At 45.2% G+C, this 18,330-nt stretch overlaps 1 protein-coding gene across 2 annotated transcripts in view; it reads left to right on the forward strand.

Moving 5' to 3' along the window:
- The first annotated feature begins 14,295 nt into the window (after positions 1–14,295).
- Positions 14,296–18,330, forward strand: part of elavl4 (ELAV like neuron-specific RNA binding protein 4) — a 57,795-nt gene continuing 53,760 nt past the window's right edge. For both annotated transcript variants that reach the window (XM_053431239.1, XM_053431240.1), the window contains exon 1: positions 14,296–14,590. In XM_053431239.1, coding sequence (XP_053287214.1) covers positions 14,567–14,590 — 24 coding nt within the window. In that variant the 5' untranslated portion in view covers positions 14,296–14,566. The remainder of the gene's footprint in view (positions 14,591–18,330) is intronic.

Raw genomic sequence — 18,330 nt, forward strand, 5'->3', positions numbered from 1 at the left:
GTGTGTGTGTGTGTGTGTGTGTGTGCGTATGCATGTGAGAGCGGGTGTTTGTGCTGGTAATATGTTTCATGTTTGTTGAATGCAGGGAAATTCTGTCAGCATCTGCACGATTTGCATTCGATTTGACCTTTGATAAATATGTAACTTTCATAGTAAATTAATCAACACGCGTTAGAGCACTCCATCACAATTCCAATACGTTGAAAGATTGTATAAAAAAACATTTATGAGGTTTTTTTTGCACGCACCCCTAGGAGACATAGAGTTGTGTAAGATGACAGATCTCCATTTGATTCTACCCATCAATCAGAGTCAACCTCTGACGAGTCCCATTAGCACAGTGAGCAGGGAGAGTGGAGATTAATAGGATGTTTTGCTCTGGAGTCAACATCACTTTGTCACTTTACATAGAAAAGGTTACTTTAAGGGAAGAAGGGAATGAGGAGGAAAAAGAGGGGCCATGAGAAAACCCTGAGCGTTTAGGCAAAAGGGTTGTAAGAAAATCCCTGACTCGCCGCATTAAAGCGACATGAAGCTGTGGGTGTCTAATCCGCTACGGGCTCTTCATTGGTTCGGCTTCCCTTCAAACTGGCTCAGATCCACACCCCAGAGCCTCCCGGAAGCCTTCATAACCCTCTGTCATGCTGCTGACTGTACCCGGGGGTTTCCGTCAACTGTATGCAAATGCGCGGCGAGGATAAGCGTTGATATGCGTCCGGGAGGAGTTGGGCTTCAAAAAAAAAGGCAAAAAAAAGAAAGATTGTTTTCAAGCTTTCTCCTTTTTTGAATTCTTGCTCGAGTTCAAAGAACATCTGTCCAAGTGTTTTGTTGTCATTACGCACGAGCGCACAATGGGACTGCGTTTCCCGCTGCCCATTTACACTGACACCAGTGTTATCTGCTGTTTGCATAAAGCTGCTGAATCATAAATAATTTGTTAAAACCAGTGGAACTAATTAGTTGGATTTATTATATAAATATGATTGGCGTGCGCGCATATTTTTGCTGCATCTCTTCTGCCTTTCATTAGGGGGATTTGGAGGTGATTAACTTCACCAGTCGTTTCCGGGGTGGAACATGATCATCAAAAAGGACTAGTTGCACATAATGTTGAAATCACGGAGTATAAATGAAGTGAGGAAGATAAAGTGGAGATGAACATTTATTCAAAACCCTGTTATTATTAAGTGAGAGACTACGAGCTCTTCATCATGCGTGGTTACATTTCTGGTCAAATGGTTTATTTCTGTGATTGTGCACATTTGTCATCAATGTGCTGCTGGTGATGAGGCGTGTTCCTGTGTGTGTGCGTGGGGAGGGGAGGGGGGGGGGGAGCGCATATGCTTGTGTATGCGTATGAAAATGTGCTTGTGTGTGTGTGTGTGTGTGTGTGTGTGTGTGTGTGCGTGCACATGATTACCCGGGTTCAGAAAGACCATCGTTATAGTGATTAATGGCGCCTTCATCAAGCACAGCAAGATCATTTGCATACATTAGATAAATGTGCTGGAAGATTATAGTGACTTTGGTGTGTGAAGCCTCAAAAAGCAGCCTCACATTATTTATGGCGATGTTCTCAAGAGGAAACCTGCAGCGGTATCGAAAACGTTGAGGTGTATATGTGAAACCAAAGGAAATTTATTCTAAAGCATTCAGATATTTTATTAATTAATCAATAAAACAAATTGAGAAATATTTCTTATCAAATGGACCACTCCATTAAATAACCGCTTTGATTAATGAATAAATGAGGGAAAGGCTAAACGTTTTTTCGTCCTCCTCCACTATTCGCCTGCAGCAAAGTTTACCGTTACTTCCCCTGGCAATGCCGTGCTCAGTGTGTTTAAAACGGTTGTGTGTTTGTGCATCATGGCTTGTCTCGTTTGTGTGTGCGCACATGTTCTCCGTAATGCATCATGTGTTTCAAGATGTGGGAGAATCACATCCAGGGCCGAGGCGCAAACAGAACAGGTCCCTCGTGCAGTTCATGAATTCAAACTGGGACGGCTGCGTTCAGACCAAACAGCCGCAGTAACGGTTTACAGCAATTAAGGACGACCGGGACATCTCAGCCAAGTCAGCCCGGACAAAGCTGATCAAATTGAAAGAGCATGTGAGCAAAAAAGCGAACTGTAAATTATTCTTTATATCCGTCACTGAGATCTGATTTTCAAAAGCCCACATCTCAAACCCTGCAGTGCGCCGTGCTTCAGAGCTGAATGTTGTTAATTTGTTGGAAGCTCCGCTGATTACCCACTGCAGGCAGCTGCCGTTCTTTATGTGACACCAGGCTTTGTTTGACAACTCCAATCTTTTCTGTTTCAACCTTCTTTTTTTTTTGTTAAAGAGGGCTGCATTTTATACCTTACGAGGTCCATCACCACCGCTAACAGGCAAAAGAAGGGAGAAGGAGAGGGGAGAGGGGCTGCGTGGGGAACGTGTGTGGATACGGTGCATTAGCAGGCAGGAGATATAGAGGTCATCTCTATTTCATAACAATGATTAGCTTCTTCCATCTGCTCCTCGGTGCATTTCCCCCGCTTCCCTGATTGCAGTGTTCGCTGTATCAAGGAAATTAGTTCATTTATGCTCCACGACCGTGTTGTCAGCGAGGCACAAACAGGTGCAGCCGACTGTGCGTCGCCACGAAGGGAAGTGATGCTCCTAGAGAGGGAGATCCAGACATGTGCAAAATAAGTACAATGGTGCTTGATTAATGCAGGACTGGCAGAAACAAATCTCTGTATTTTCATTTTAAAAGTATTTAAATTGCATAAACCATAATATTATATGATCTGCAGAAATTCAAAAAAATATCTATCTTCGCGATTCAAAAGCGTTAATTATTTTTCATTTTTAAAGCAATTGGAGCTCATTTGAGATGGAGGTTTGAAGTCGGGCTCTGTTCAGTGAAGTTTTTTAGCTTTAGGGGCGTTATAAGAAAACACCATCCCTATAGCATATAGGAAACTGGAGCGGGTCATGACCGCACCGTGCACACGCAGCATCAGAGGAAAACACAGCCTGTGCAGCTTTGTGCGTGTGTGTGTGTGTGTGAGTGTGTGTACATCATGTCATGTTTGCACTTGATATGAGCACATGTGGTGTGTCAGTTATGGGGAACACAGAGAGGCTGAGAGATGCTACGAGGTGGGGGGGCCTGAAGGGTTCAGATTTGTTGGAAGAATGCACACGTGTGTGTGTGTGTGTGTGTGTGCGTGTGTGTGTGTGTGTGTGTGTGTGTGTGTGTGTGTGCGTGTGTGCGTGTGTGTGTCTGTGTGTGTGTGTGTGTGTCTGTGTGTGTCTGTGTGTGTGTGTGTGTGTATGTTTTTGTGTGTGTCGTGTCTGTTGGCCACCAGTGCTGCAGGGAGGGCCCAGTGATCAGCAGCTGAGCCTGTGTCCCGCTGGGAGCCATCACTGCAGAATAGAGCAGGTGTCTGCAGGCTCATGCACACACACACTAAGGCACGCACACACACACACACACACACACACTGTAAAGCTAAGCATGCTATCTCTCTCTTTCCTCACTGTCTCCGTCTTTTCTCTTTTCTTGTGCACACCCAACCCAGCAATTTAGTCTGTCCGCAGGGTGCCTTTTAGTGTGTATTTCATCTCCCATTACCATGTTTTTCATCATTACGTATTTTTCATACCCATCGAGTCTTTAGACAAGACGTTAAAAAAAGAGCCTACAGAAGTGGAAGTGATCCATAAACAAAAGAACATCCCCCGGAACAGCGCGCTGCATCGACACGGGCGCCCACTCTCAGTCAAAGGTCACCTTTCTGTGTTCAGATAGTTTGACCTGGAAGTAACAATCTGTAATTTAAAAACGCTCATATTCTGGCACAAGGCGGAGCTCAGGTGTTCAGGATCCTGTGCGGACGCTTGTCTTGACATTCACGACAGCACAGCAGTCACAACACACCGATCGTGTCACTTTAACAATCGCGTTAATTATTACAGGAGGTGGGCGAAGAGCACAACCCGTAATCCAGCAGTAAACAAAAGGGTCGCCCCCACCGCCGAAACAGCAAAGCAGAAGATTTGAACCTGCTATTATTCCGAGCTTGATTGACAGGTCTTTTAATACACTGATTAACAGCGCTTCATAAAAGCTATTTAAATTTTCCTGATTATGATAATGTTTGTAAACACAACATTAAAACAGGCTTTTCAATTACAATTTGTTAAGAAATAAAGTAAATGTGTCCAATTTACAGCCACATTTACATTACAAAATAATAACAATAAAATCTAGGTAATAAAAGATAAAGAAAGGAGCCTTAAAGAAATACAATTTGAAAACTAGACCTCACCCATGATGCAAAAGCACGGCAGCACACATAATTATTATAGTTTATCAATTAAATATGATATGATCTCGTTGGGTCTAGTGATTCACCTCTAGTTAGTGGCGTTATTTGTGCCGTTGCACATGTCGACAAAAAGGAAGAATTCTCACCTCCTGCTGACTGTTTCTCTATATGAATTCAAAAAGATAAATATCACAGTGCTGCTCTTTTGCCCGGTTGAAGAAAGAATTTAATTTTTAGGGACAAATCAGTTGCCTCCGTTGGACAATGTGCTCACATCCAGCCGCAGATATTTCATTCGGCATAAAAGGGATAAACAGGGAGCGAATAATGAAACAAACAAGAGCGGAGAGGAAGCTCCATTGTGCTCTCAGATGTGTTATTTGCAAACAAGCATTACAAAACTAAAGTTAATAGAAAGCAGGAAAGAAATGCCTCTTCTCCGGTTGTGACGGTGAAATTCACAGGTTGTTTAAATAAATCGAATGTGACATCAGGTCAGCAGTTTTCCTTTTTTAAAGAACAATCTGAATGAATTGGATCCTGCAGCTTCACTGAATTAAAAACTCGGACAGTGATATCAGCATGTACTGTAGATACAGTCTGGCATCCATACAAAAGAGGTATTAGCCAGTGCAAAGCCTTTTACTGGCCTCTCTGTGTCTGTGCTAATCTCTCTCAGATGGCTTAGACACATATTCATTTTGCAAACACAATCATCCGACTGAAAGAACATTGAATCAATCAATTCCCCCCCCCCCATCCCCCCGAAAAATGAATTTTATGGCTCAAGCCCTGTACCGACGCGCCCATTTTGTAGGTGATGACTCCTGACCAGACGAGACCTGGCAGTCATCTTGGAGGCAGTGATGTGAGGGAACGTGCCGCGTTGTTGACAGCGCCAGCGCCTGTTGATGCTGAGCTGACAAACGCCTGCCGATACTTGAGTGATTGTCTGCGTCGGGGAACCTGGCATGTTGATGAAACACGACCCCCCCCCCCCTCCCCGCTCACAGAAAATGATAGTTTCAAAGTCAGTGCGTTTTTATTGATTCACTAATTGCCGGGGGGTTTTGGGGGGGGGGGGGGGGGGACAGAACATCTGCTGTCACCATGAATAAATGATGTATGGTTGACTTGCGCATTAGCGCCGATGGGTGACCGCTGCAGTTACAGTGGCTGCCCACTGGTTTCACTGGGAGGTCGGCTGTAGTGTAGCAATAGGGGCCTGTGTTTACTGTTATAATAGTTTTAGCTGTGTCACTTTCTTTTCAATCGATGAGCTTAAGTTTGGTAGCTGTCGCTGAGTAAGACGTTGGACGAATGAAGAAAATACTGCTGGTATTTCTGTCCGAGGGAATGCCAGCGCTAAGTGGTTCCTCTACACAACCCAGAGATGCGACAACATCATCATCGTTATCTGCTTACCCCTCACTCCCATTAATATTAAATGAGTTCTAACAGCAGCGCTCGGTTTTACTGTGGAGTCTGTCAGAAACATTAGACCTAACGTGAGCTAATTTACAGGGACACACGGACGCATGCTGCTCTCATGTACAGTATCCGTATTTATCCCTCTGTTTGCTGTATTGCAACATTGTGCAGCTTACGTATTATCTTTATATTTCCTGTGTGAGAAATAACAGAGTGATTTCGACTAAATCCTTTGCTTGAATCAGCCGAGTGTTTCAAGCAAACAACATAATTGAAACACGTCTCTAAGCATGTAGGCCTTTAGACCGGAACCCGCCGGAGCTTTTTTCTCGCCGTGCGTTGCCCACTTCTCTTCAGGCATGATAAAGGGCGGTTAAGCATGAAGTGACATTTGGAGAGCTGGATTTGTGCAGCGTGGGCATGTTTTCGGTCCACCGTGCCGTAGGCCGGCCCTGTGACGGACGCTGGACGAGTCTCGTTTTGGAAAAGGTTACTCCTTATCAGAACGCCGTGGCACAGCCGTTTATGCAGATCTGATACCGAGAGATTTTTTTCGTTGAGGTTTTAAAAAAGACTTCATTACAGATGGCAGGTGGCGTTTTAACTGCTCACGTTGGAAACTCACTGAGAGAAGAAACCACGAGTCATTTCTGCAGGGAGACACAAAAGTAAAGCAGAGATAGCGGAAAAAATTATTAATTGAGACAAAAAGGTCTGACTGAGCAGCAGTCGAAAAAACTTTGAGTGGGACAATCTTTAGTGTTTGTGTGTGGGTGTGTGTGTGTGTGTGCGTGTGTGTGTGTGTGTGTGTGTGCGTGTGTGTCTCTGTGTGTGTGTCTCTGTGTGTGTGTAAAAGACTCTACCAGATGGACCACAGCAGTCGCCCTGTGTGCAGTGGATGTACCCCGACCGGGATCAAACGCAAAATGAGCTGCCCCCCACAAAAGCCTGTCGCTACACCCAATGGTCAATCGACCCACCTGCACTATAACTCGACCACTGCTGCATTTCAAACGCACAACAGACAACAGGACTGCAACAGAAGCTAAAACCGGTTGATATCATAGTAATCACACGAAACTCAACAACCGCCGAATATAACAAACACACACCAGAGCATTTACTTTACATCGATGGCGGTTAACAGCCCGACTGAACTTGATCAGTGTGCGAGCGGCTGGCCCGCTGGAGTTGAATGTCACCCCACGCTGCGGACCACTCTGTTGTCCAAATGGACACTAATCCACCAGAGCCCTGTTGAGAATACACTGGCAGTGCCAGAGCACATGCCAGACTCAACAGCCAAGGCATAGCTAAGCCTCTCTGGGCACCTCCGCAAACCTTTTCTCATTTGTGTTCATCTGCAGCCTCAAAGACACTGCATTATCGCTCCCATTAAAATAAATAAATAACCCATAGGTTTGCTCAAAAGTGAATAATTTGAATTTGAATGTTTAAATTTCTGGGTTTTTTTCTTCTGTTTTCCCTCGTCAAAACACCAATTAATCAAAACCCTGACAAAGCCCACGTCTCTGTATTATTCTGAATTAAATCAACAAAAGACGAGAGCGTTTCTGCCGTTTACACAGAGACTGAACAAGCGTTTGCTCGCTATCGCAACAGTCAGAGCGAGAGAGGGAGAGAGACAGAGCGTTCAGCCCGAGCTTTCAAACATCCCCCCTGTCACATCCTCGCAGTCTGCAAAGCTCCGGCTGTACCAAACAGCTTTGAGTTAAAGTGGTAGAAAGTGGCTGTGACAAATGCGGCACAGCCTTGTTCCGGGATCAGCATGATGAATTCATTTCTGATCTGAGGAGTTTCTCTACCAGGGGAAAGTGACACATGCAGGGGTTAAAGCCGGCGATGCACCATGCCCACTGACACGGGGAGGAAGAGGACGTGGGAGGGAAGCTTCGAATCTACTGAGATACTCGTCTTTAATACGGTGTACATTTAAATAATAAAACAGTCGAGGGTCGGGCCGTGACCATGAGTCCACACATTAGTAGCAAGGCCGCCCGTCTGGGATTTAGTTGTTCGTGGTTTTTCAAAGCAAAAGGTCTCACAATCAACAACGACCCTTAAAGCACTGAGCTGTGACTCAATAATAAATGTCCTGTTTTCAGGCTTCATCTGAATGTTTTCATCTCTTTTCAATTAGTTTCTCCGCAGGACGTCCGGAAAAATATATGCATGAATCTCGTGGCGTTGAAATGATGAGAAAAGTATTAGATTATCTGTAAATAACTAGCACATGGCTTTAACTACACAAAGGAATCTGAAGGTCATATTTTCAGTGTTAGGATTTTACTAGAGATTCTGCTGCTCCCGCTTTAGGATGTAAGTTTTCTTTTTAACGAGAAGCTGTTGCGGCAGAACTGCTTCCTCCATTACTGTCGGAACCCCTCGGCACACAGGGCTCTGCTTTCGAAGAGAAAGAAAAGAGGGAAGGACTCTGACTGAATCAACAACAGTGATGCAGGTGCACTTGTCTCCTCTGAGCGTGAAATTACTATCAAGATAGTATCCATACATTGTACACCACTAATTCATGAATGTAAAGCCCATGGTCTTATCATTGAAAGCAAACAACAAAGTCATCTGAGTCCAAGCCCGTCCCTCGCTGTCCGGAGGCAGCCACATCGCGTTAATAGCTGTCTGCTGTCTGGGACTCAGTGATGCTGAGTTTGTCGTCGGGCAGAGAGGCGAGCCCAGTGGAAGGCTATGATTCTCATTTGTTGATTGTTACCGGCAGAGGGTGGACACCTGCCAGGAGAGAGGCGATCATCAGACTGAGTAGCACAGCAAGACGCTCCTACTGCCAGAACTTCAATAGAGCAACTCAATCCATCCTTCAAGGGCAAATCCAGCAGAGGCTAAAAGAGCCGCAGCACGCCGAGGAGTGTGTTCTCCTCTATTAGATGCATTAGGTTGTTTTACAGCGTAGGTTACTGCGGTATTTTGAAGTGAAATCCCTAAAAAGTTACACATTGGTCTCCAAGGCATGGATTCTACTACATTACAGTGCTGTTTCCAGACACTGTGGCAGGAATAATTCAGTTTCAGAGTGGGGGTTTTCCGTCTTTTGTCCTTCGTTGCTTCAATTTGTTTCCCAACCCGTCGGAAAAAAATGCAAAAGATCAGTTTTGCTGCGAAAACACAACTTTTCCTTCTCTTGTTAATAATCAAGAAGGATTTTCTTGCGGCACTTTGAGGCAACACCTCGGCTGTCATCCTCACTTCTCCTCCTTTAAATAGAAGCCTTATTATGCGCAGTGAAACATAAGACAGGTGTTGAGACGTCGCATCTGGCAGCTGACGAGACTCAAACCGAGAGCACCCACAATTATCACAGTCTGCTCACTGCATATTCAAACCTGCCGCACTGAGCGCGCTTTGCTTTACCTGCTCTTTCACACTTGTTATCCGAACAGTGCATGACGGCTGCTGACAGAGGATGAAGAATTGTGTGTGTGTGTGCGGAACTTTTCCAATAGCAGTTTGAACCTGGAGATTCGGCCTCAACAAGCTGTGATTTCCAAAGGGCGTGGCAGAGCAGCAGCACAACGGGTTTGTGCAAAAAAAGGACCCGAGGGAGTGAGAGTGACAACGCAGTCTGCAGTTAATCCATTAAAGGCCTGAAACGAGGAGGGGTTTAGGGTGGAGGAGCAGGGCTGAGTGGAGGGCAGGGGGAGTTCATGTCAATTAGCCAGCTCTCTGCTCTCTCAATTAGCAGGAAGTAAACACAGGCTCAAGCCCACTTCTGGGGTCCGGCCCTTAAAGCTCCATCGACACAGACGTCCCCGTGTCGGACTGCGACGCAATTTCCGAACCATAATATTGTCTGCCTTCTTTCTTTTTTTTTAAGAAAGTCTGTGTGTGTGTGTGTGTGTGTGCATTTATGGATGTGAACCAGAGCCAATCGGTGAGATGGGATTTCACATTGCTGACGGTGTGGCTGGCCCTCCTGGGTTTAAGCCACAAAAGCTTTTTAACTTTCAAAACTTTACAGTGGGAAAGAAATATCATTTGCCTCCTTAAAGAACTATTTAGCATCGGTCATCATTTAAACGGCCAAATAATGCATCCAATCAACGTTGTGTACGTTGTTTTGGTTTTGCAAAGTCTGACCAAATGAGAATTCCATTTTTTTAAAAAGCACTGTAGTCGCTTTAGTCATTACCTTTAATTACATCTCTGGCATTTTTACATTTCCTCACAGTTATGTTGAACTTTATCCGCACACGGACATAAACTATAAGAAAAGCAGCCTCATCCACCAGTTAATAAGCTATAGTGCCAGATCTCTGACATACAGACTGTAAAGTATCTCAACATGGATGCCCTTGATAGAGCCACTCCCTCCATCTGTCCACACACATTATTATAACGCACAGTGTGTATCCTTTACTAGGACATGGCAACAACATGGTTCCATCTTTGGTATGTGTCTCTACGTCATAACTACACACACACACACACACACACTTTACCACACAACACGTGGCAAACAGCAGATTGTGTTTATAGCTAATTTACTGAGTAGCGGCAGTCACTTTCATTGCTTTATAAAAACCACGGTCCTGCAAAGCAATTTGGGGAAATGACACAGCGAGTAAGACAACTGTGAGACGTTTTCCAATTTTCAAAACACATTCTCATTTGGAGGAAAGGTTGTTTGGATTGTATTACAGAGGGGGGAAGCAAACTCTTATGAAACAATGATCACCCACTATTTTCACCCAAACGTTTTACCGCCTCTGCCCGTCAACGTTTAAAAGTTGAAACAGAACCGAATGTGATTTGTGACGGAGGGCATTGCCATGTGTCTGCTTTCCTGTTCTTTACATTGAGAATTTACAAAAGAAACAATAAAAAACATGGATGTGTCAGAATAATATAGCAGTGAGATGGAGATTTTTTTTATTTATTTTTTTTGCCAGGTCCAACCCAAGGCCTTTATTAAACTGAAAGGTCAGAGCAGGAGGATAAAAGATGGACAGGAAACTGAGGGTTTGTTGCCTGAACTATTCAACTGCAAATGTCGCTTCTCTCTGCTCTTTTGGCAGGAGAGATACAGACGCACATGACAAAGGAAAAGAGACAAAGATGCTCTTCTATTTTAATCCCTTTTTCTTTGGGGTTTCACTCAACATCACTCTCGCTCTGTTGGGATAAATATACAGTATGACCGCTACAAATCTCCACATTGCCGGTGCCACGGTTTTCAATCCTACCTGAAACAAAAGCCAGCTTGTTTTGCCCATCTTCTGTGTGTGTGTGTGTGTGTGTGTGTGTGTGTGTGTGTGTGCGTGTGTTTGTGTGCACTGCTCAGCCCTAATTGAAGGCACACTGAGAATTCTCATTAGTATGTCAGGCACATTGTTCTGCTAGGCTAGCTCGCTAGCCGTAGCTCAGCAGACAGGTGGAGAGGTCGGAGGTGAAGTGGAGTCACTGGGGAGCTTCAGTTCACTGCTCACTTTGTTGCTGTGCTCGTCTTTTCCCTGTTTTCCCTCTTTACCAACATCCCTTTTTCAGTGTGTTGATTTGGGAGCTCATTGTGTAGCTACTTGATTCACCGTCCACATACACCTGTTAGTATTAGTACATATATTATGTGGTACGTGTGGTGTATCAGACCCTTCGTTTACGATGTGGGATCATCATTGATTATACATAAACACAGCAGTGAGTTACAGAGGGAATTATTGCACTCCAGGATGTGCTTGAATATCAGTGTTGTTGTGAGAGGAGGTGACAGAAACCCCCGTAAATCATTCATAAAGAGGCTGCCAATGAAAAAATTTAATTATTTGTTTTATCTATCTCAGGTGGAAGCTTTAATTTTGTTTTTGTTATCTCAGAGCAACAGTCCAAAACGCCCCCCCCAAAAAAAGCTGCAAATCTTGACTTTGGGACGCTGGGAAAATGACAATAATTAGCAGCTTACTTAATACTTGACTTAAGCAATTAATAACATATAATTAGTTTCGGCTTCACTGAAATTCAGGATTTGTGCATCTACAGATTTGTTCACAGTTACAAATATTATGTGAAACTGGTTTATAGTCATATGTCAGTGGATTTTGTAAATAAAGAGCGATCATGCATCGGGGTGTATTTGGGAGAGAAGAAATCTCGGAGTTTATTATGGACGTCTGCTAGTTACATTAGCTCTGCCAGGTCTCACTCAGCTGAGCTAATTGAAACAAACCAGCATGAGAGGCAGAGCGGACACGACGACAAAGAGAAATCACAAGCTGGGAAACATGGTGAGTGAGTGAGTGCATGTGTGTGTGTGTTTGTGAATTTGTATTTGAATATGCTTATGTATTCCTATCGAGCAGGGTGTGGGGGACAACGTGCATTTCATTTGCATTCCCGGTGAAAGCATGAGTGTGTATGAAGGAACAGCCAAGTGCTGCAGCTGCCAGGTAACCGTGTTAAAGGAAGCAAGAGCTCCCTCTTCTTGTCTGTCTGAGACAAGCTGGACGACATTCACCTGAGGCAGGTTCGCTGCAAGGCGTGGAGAATTGTCTTTAGAAATCAATCAGTAGAAGGAATCAACAGAAAACATTTTTAAAAACCGATGTGGCGATTAGAATTTTTGTGAATAATTGGCAACAGTATTTTTAAACAAAATTTGATTGTAACATTTGATTAAATAGATGATATTTACAAATTAAACAGTTGAACATAAGGTTTTGTGTTTTCAGAGTACAAAAATGAGTGAGTACTTTTTGAATGGTGTGGTTGGAGGAGCCCAGGCTGGGGGTTATGTTGAGGTGGAAGAAAGGGGGGAAGGTCTCAGAAGGAACAGGGACTGGGCCTTTACATTCAAACACCACAGCAGCACTACAAATAACCAATATGATGTCCGTGCTTATTAAAATAAAATGAGTGGTACAGCAACCTCGAGCTCCGAGTTAAAGCCTATACGCTGATCTTATGCATTATTATCAACAGTCATCAGAGGGATAATTATGCACGTGCACTTACACAAAGTCACCTCAACTGCTTTCCAGTGTCTGTGCGCGTGCTGATCCCCTCCATCAGCTCCGTTCTCCTCCTCCACTCTCATCCGCGAGCGCACGCGCCGCCCAGTCCGCACCTCGCCAGCCAATTGGAGACGGCGCGCGAGGTGACTGGACTTTCCATAGATGGCTTTTTTCGGGAAATACACTGGGAGGTGTTTGACTCCGCTCGACTCTCTCTTCCCTTCTCCTCTCGTCGCGTTGTTTTGTTTTTAGTTTTCTTTTATTTACCGAGCGCCAGTGCTTCTGCTGTCAGGTCCTGCCCGTGGAAACGCTCGTGTGCTCCCCCCCCCCCCCCCCTCACCGTGCAGTCCTCGGCTTCGCTCCGCACTGTTCATCCACACGTCCGCTGAGGCGCGCCGCTCCTCCACGCTCACTTCACCGGCTTCTTGCAGTTGTGTCCGTCAGGAACTCCGTCGTCAGCGTCCGTAACACCGACACGAGAATGGTCATGGTGAGTAGGCTCCGGACTTCACGGCGTGCACGGTCTCTATAACGTTTATTTGCTTCCTTTGTTGTGCGTAATTTCTGCGTTAATTTTGCCGCAAGCTGGGATGTATTAATACGGGGATATGTATTGCACCGCAGCAGCAGGTGGGGCAGCGTTTTGTATACATCACACAACACATTACCTATGTGAATAATTATAAATCATTTGAATAGGAGTTCAGTGTATCACACCTGTAGGGACACCGACTTCCAAAGCGCGTGTGTGCGTGCCTTCCCTCTGATATCATATAGGCCAAAATAACTCCATATTAACACTTAAATGCAAATTACGACTAAGCAACAGATCAGACCATTTTGCTGTAGTTAGATAATAATAAAAAACAAATTATAAAAATCTTGACTTCTCTCATTCTGTATGATAGTCCCTCCTTGTGTGCGTTAAAGTGTTTGTGTTTAAAAGAAGAGAGAGAAAGACAAGCGGTGAGGTAGACCGAGGTAGTCCCTATACACACAGTCATGTAAATGTACATGGTGATTTTTACATGAACCCAGTAATAGCTAATTTATATACAGCGCTGTGCAGGCATCCTATTACCGTAGAGCCGGAGGCTGCAATCACTCTCCAGGAGCTGCGCCCCTGCGCCGCGCCGCCCGGCTCACTCGAGCGCGGAGCTCAGCAGCGATTGATTGCTTTGCTGGGATTCAGAGGCGCCTTTTCTCTGCCAAACACCAGGCTGAGGCTGGCGTGTGCCGACGCGGGCTGCGAGCCAGCCGGAGAGCGAAGGTGTTAACACCGAGGGGCTGGGGATGGGATGGGGACGCTGGAGGGGTGAGGCCAAGGGCTGATAGGCAAGGCAAGAAGCCAATCGCGAGCACTAAAGGAGGGAGAGGTTGGTGGGGAGTACGGGGAGTGGGCGGGCTCTGACCTTCCAGCTGAGCAGGCGACTGGGCGGGTGGCTGCAAGGAGGAGGGAGGGAGGGAGCGGGGACGGGATGGAGGGAGGGGAGGGGAGAGAGGAGGAGGAGGAGGGGAGGCTTGCTGCAGCCCAGCACTCTCATCCAGGCTCACCACTCTCCTCTCAGCATCTGTGGAAGAAGAAGGCGATGCTCGCCCCTCGTGCCTCTGGTGCTCGCTGATAAGACTCCCCATCCAGGAAACAGGACGAGAGGCAGAGTGCAGCAGGCGAGTGAGAGAAAGGGAGACCAAGTGTCAGAGTACAGGAAGAGAGTGAGAGAGGGCGAGAGTAGGGAGTTCTCTTTGCTGAGGCGTTAGTGTGTTGCTGCTGTGTGAGGAGAGAGACAGCGTGAGACCACGGCCGGCGTCTCCCAAATGGAGTGGAATGGGTTTAAGATGGTAAGGAGGAGGCTCACAGGCAGCCTGCCACTGTACTACCGCTTACATCGATGACCATTGTTGAATTGATGGGCAGCCTGCAGTGGCTGCAGTGTGACAGGCTCCTGTAGCACAGCCATATGCAGTGACAATGTGGGAACTATTTGTTGTGTTGAATGTTAAGTTTCCTTGTACACAGGGTGGACAAAGCAAGGGGGGGGGGGGGGGGGGTTCGTGTGTGGCGAGGTTTGCGGGCAGGATGAGAAATGGAGGTAGACAGGCGGGGGGGGGGACGGAGAGCCAGATATCATGCTAATGGGAGAGAGGTGTGGAGGTAAGGAACGCTGGGGAGAGGAACGGAGGAAGGGAAGAGTTAAATCAGGGGAAACAGCCCCCATTTTATGTTCAAGCTGGGTCTGGATGTGTCCCCCCCCCCTCTCTTTTCCTGCCTTTGCGCCACTCTGAAATATTTACCTGCATGTAACCCGACAGCAGCAGAGGTGGAATGCCTACTATTGATTCTGAAGGCACTACAAGAGGGACGGGGGGAAATTGTAGACGTGTGTGTGTGGGTTTGATATTCATGCATGCAAAGCAGTCCTTGTTAATTGCGCGAGTAGACGTGTTATCCGTCACGCTGCTTGTGCACTCAGTGGGTGTGTGTGTGTTGTCCATGTGTTGTGCCAGAGCCGGAGAAAGATGGAGTAGGTGTGCTGGGAGTAATGCGATATATGATCCCGGCTGTAGTGAGTTCTTGATGCTCTTAAGTTTTAAGTGTGTATGTGTGTGTGTGTGTGTGTCTGTGTGTGTCTGTGTGTATGTGTGTGTGTGTGTGTGTAACGGTTGTGTGAATGTATGTATGAGCAGGCAGGAGAGAAACTAGGATCTATTAAACAATCCCCTTTTGCTCAGTTTCTTTACACTGACTTGAACTTTGCATCCATTCATCCATCACGCCCCTTTGACACAGTGAGAGGTTAACTATTCATATTTCCCCCATAATTCACAGTAAGGCAGAGTTTTATTACACCAGCGGTACTGCGTCACCACTCTGACCACACGGTCGATACCATTTATCTTGCATTCTCGGCGCACCCATCTGTTTTTAAAATGGTTTTCTTCTACCATCAAGTGCACTGACTCACTTTCGTCATTTGCGTGCAGACCAGTGGAGGTAATATCCATTTGTCAGCAAGTAAATGTTTGATTGTTTGCACGCTGGCTTCTTTCCACTGGATGCAATCAAAATGCTAATTGAAAACGACGGCGACTCCCCCCCCTGCTTTGTGACGCGGCTGTAGCAGCGCCGCCTCGCTGGACGCTCAGGAGCAGCGGCTCGGTGGGGCATGGGTGGAGGGGGGCCTGGCAGGAACACGTGAGAGGACACATTAATGGGCGTCAATGCAGAGAAAGAGAGGGTTTTGTTTTTGTGTGTATACCAGCACGGGCAGGTGGCGCAGAGGAGAGGGACACGGGGAATGAAAAGGAGCAGCTAGAGAGGGAATGTGGAATATTCATCAGTATTGGAGGAATCAGATATGAGTGTGCACCACGAGGCCTCCTGATGGGAACCAGCGGGACTAGACACACGCCATCATTTCAAGCACACACACACACACACACACAAACACACACAGACACACAAACAGGCAGTGGCTCTATTACCCTCAGGCAGAACACCATGAGCTCCAAGGTTACACATATTACGATGGAGTGTGTGAAGAATTTATTAGCCACAGTCCAGGAACCCAATGTGTGCTTGGTGTTTCAAATGTAACTGAAGATCACAGAGAAATATAAGATATGAGGAGCAGTGTTTTTTCTTTCTGAGGTGATTATATGTCTGAGCAACAATGACGATGACTCATGGACGTCGTGTAGAAATTGACTAAGAAATCAAAATAAAGTTGAAGTAAAAGGACAATAAGGGAGTATTTCTCCGGCAATTCAATTACATTGCTGCGTTTTTGTATGTCTGTGTTATTGGCTTAGTGCGTTTGTGTCAGCGTGAGTGTGTCCATCCGAGGAGCGACTGACGCATGTCCAGATGCAGAGTGACATGGTTAACTAGAGCCTGATTAAACACTAAGGAAATGGATAGAGAGAGCACTGGACAGAAGTGGCTCAGGCAGGGAAACAATTGCCTCTTAATCGTCTTTTCTGTGCTCCTATGCTCAAACATTAGCTCTCTAGGTTTTACTGTTGATGGGTGTGACGCATTATATATGTCGATAAACAGGCTGTTGCATTTCATGACGCAAGTGGAACTAGCAGACGTGTTGACACGAGAGAGGAATTCAAGCTTAACCCTGCACGACTACCAAGTGCATAGGCGTTTTATAGCTTTGCGCATCTACAGATAGTTAACATTAAGAACATCAAGCCAAAAACCACGCAGTCAAATACTCTCCTGCAGTGAATCCTTACTTCAGGAATATTATAATTATCAGTTTTTAATGAAATTGTTATAGAGAGGTCATGATTTCATTCATCATTTTGGAGAATCTAGCTTGTGGTGATGCTGAACTGCATTTTCCAGATATTTCTTTGTCTTACTTAGCTGCATTTGATGTACATGGATTGGACAAAATAATAGAAACACCTGTTCGTATAAACCAATACAGTTGATCACCAGCACGAAAAAACCACATCCTCCAAAATGACCATGAAGGTGAAACCACACCTCTTTAAAACTGTGTCAATGCAAACTTAACACTATCACCTTCATCTTTATCTACTGCTTATCCTGGAAGGGCAGAGGGGCTGGGATGGAGCCAGTGTAGAACCTTCATGAAGGTGGGATTTATTGCAGGATGCTATGTTAGGCTGAATTAGATTAAGCTATATTTGGAGTTATTGAGAAAAAATAAATTGTATGAGGCTGGACCACACAACCCAAAAAACATCTAATTATAAAACTATTTATATTAGTCGATATCAATAATATTTGCGATGAATAGTCAAACTATTATTTCCACAGAGTGAAGGCTGTGGTTTTAAACTTGTTTTCAATTTTCTGAACACAGAATAACCAACAGTTGACAAACAGTATAACATTCTGCTGCATAAGCATCATATCGATATAACTTCCAATTGTCTTGTGTTGCTATTGATGGAAGTCATATTGGATTAAATTGTTTTTACTGCACAGCCCTAGAAAATTACTTTTTTCCTCATTTCCTTTTATTTCTAACAAACAACATTTTATTGCTGTAAAATACATTTCTTAAACAATTAGGTCTCGCTCTGAACATTCGAGACCTATTGAGATGAACGAACAGACTGAGTCAGACCTGCGCTCTGCGGACGTAGAAAAACACCTTCACGCTGTTCTCACAGGCCCAGTTATCTGCTGTGCGGCCAATTGGACAGTTTGCAGCTGTTATTACTTACCAGCAGAAAAACATACATTTAGATGGAAGTGGAATATGCACAGTGTGGGTGGAACCTGCTCGTGCTATGTTGCCCAGCATGTAGTGAATGCCTGGTACTGATTTTTCCACTTTGTAGAAGGACAGGCAGTAAACACGAGCTAAGTCGAAGGCCTTTAGGAATCTTATACTCTGTGTCAGGAGTGTAGTGTCATGGCTGCAACGCTATTAATGTGGATTCAGTTTTTTAAGGAGAGTTTACGCTTTGGTTCATCAGTATCAGATACAGAGAGAGAAATGTCAATTGGTCGTGTGTCGGTGTGTGTGTTCATGTATTTGTAGTATGGTTCATGATTGTAGCTGTGCATGTGTGAGATGTGTAACATACTG

Source organism: Pleuronectes platessa, chromosome 9, assembly GCF_947347685.1.
Source record: "Pleuronectes platessa chromosome 9, fPlePla1.1, whole genome shotgun sequence".
In the NCBI taxonomy this organism is placed as follows: domain Eukaryota; kingdom Metazoa; phylum Chordata; class Actinopteri; order Pleuronectiformes; family Pleuronectidae; genus Pleuronectes; species Pleuronectes platessa.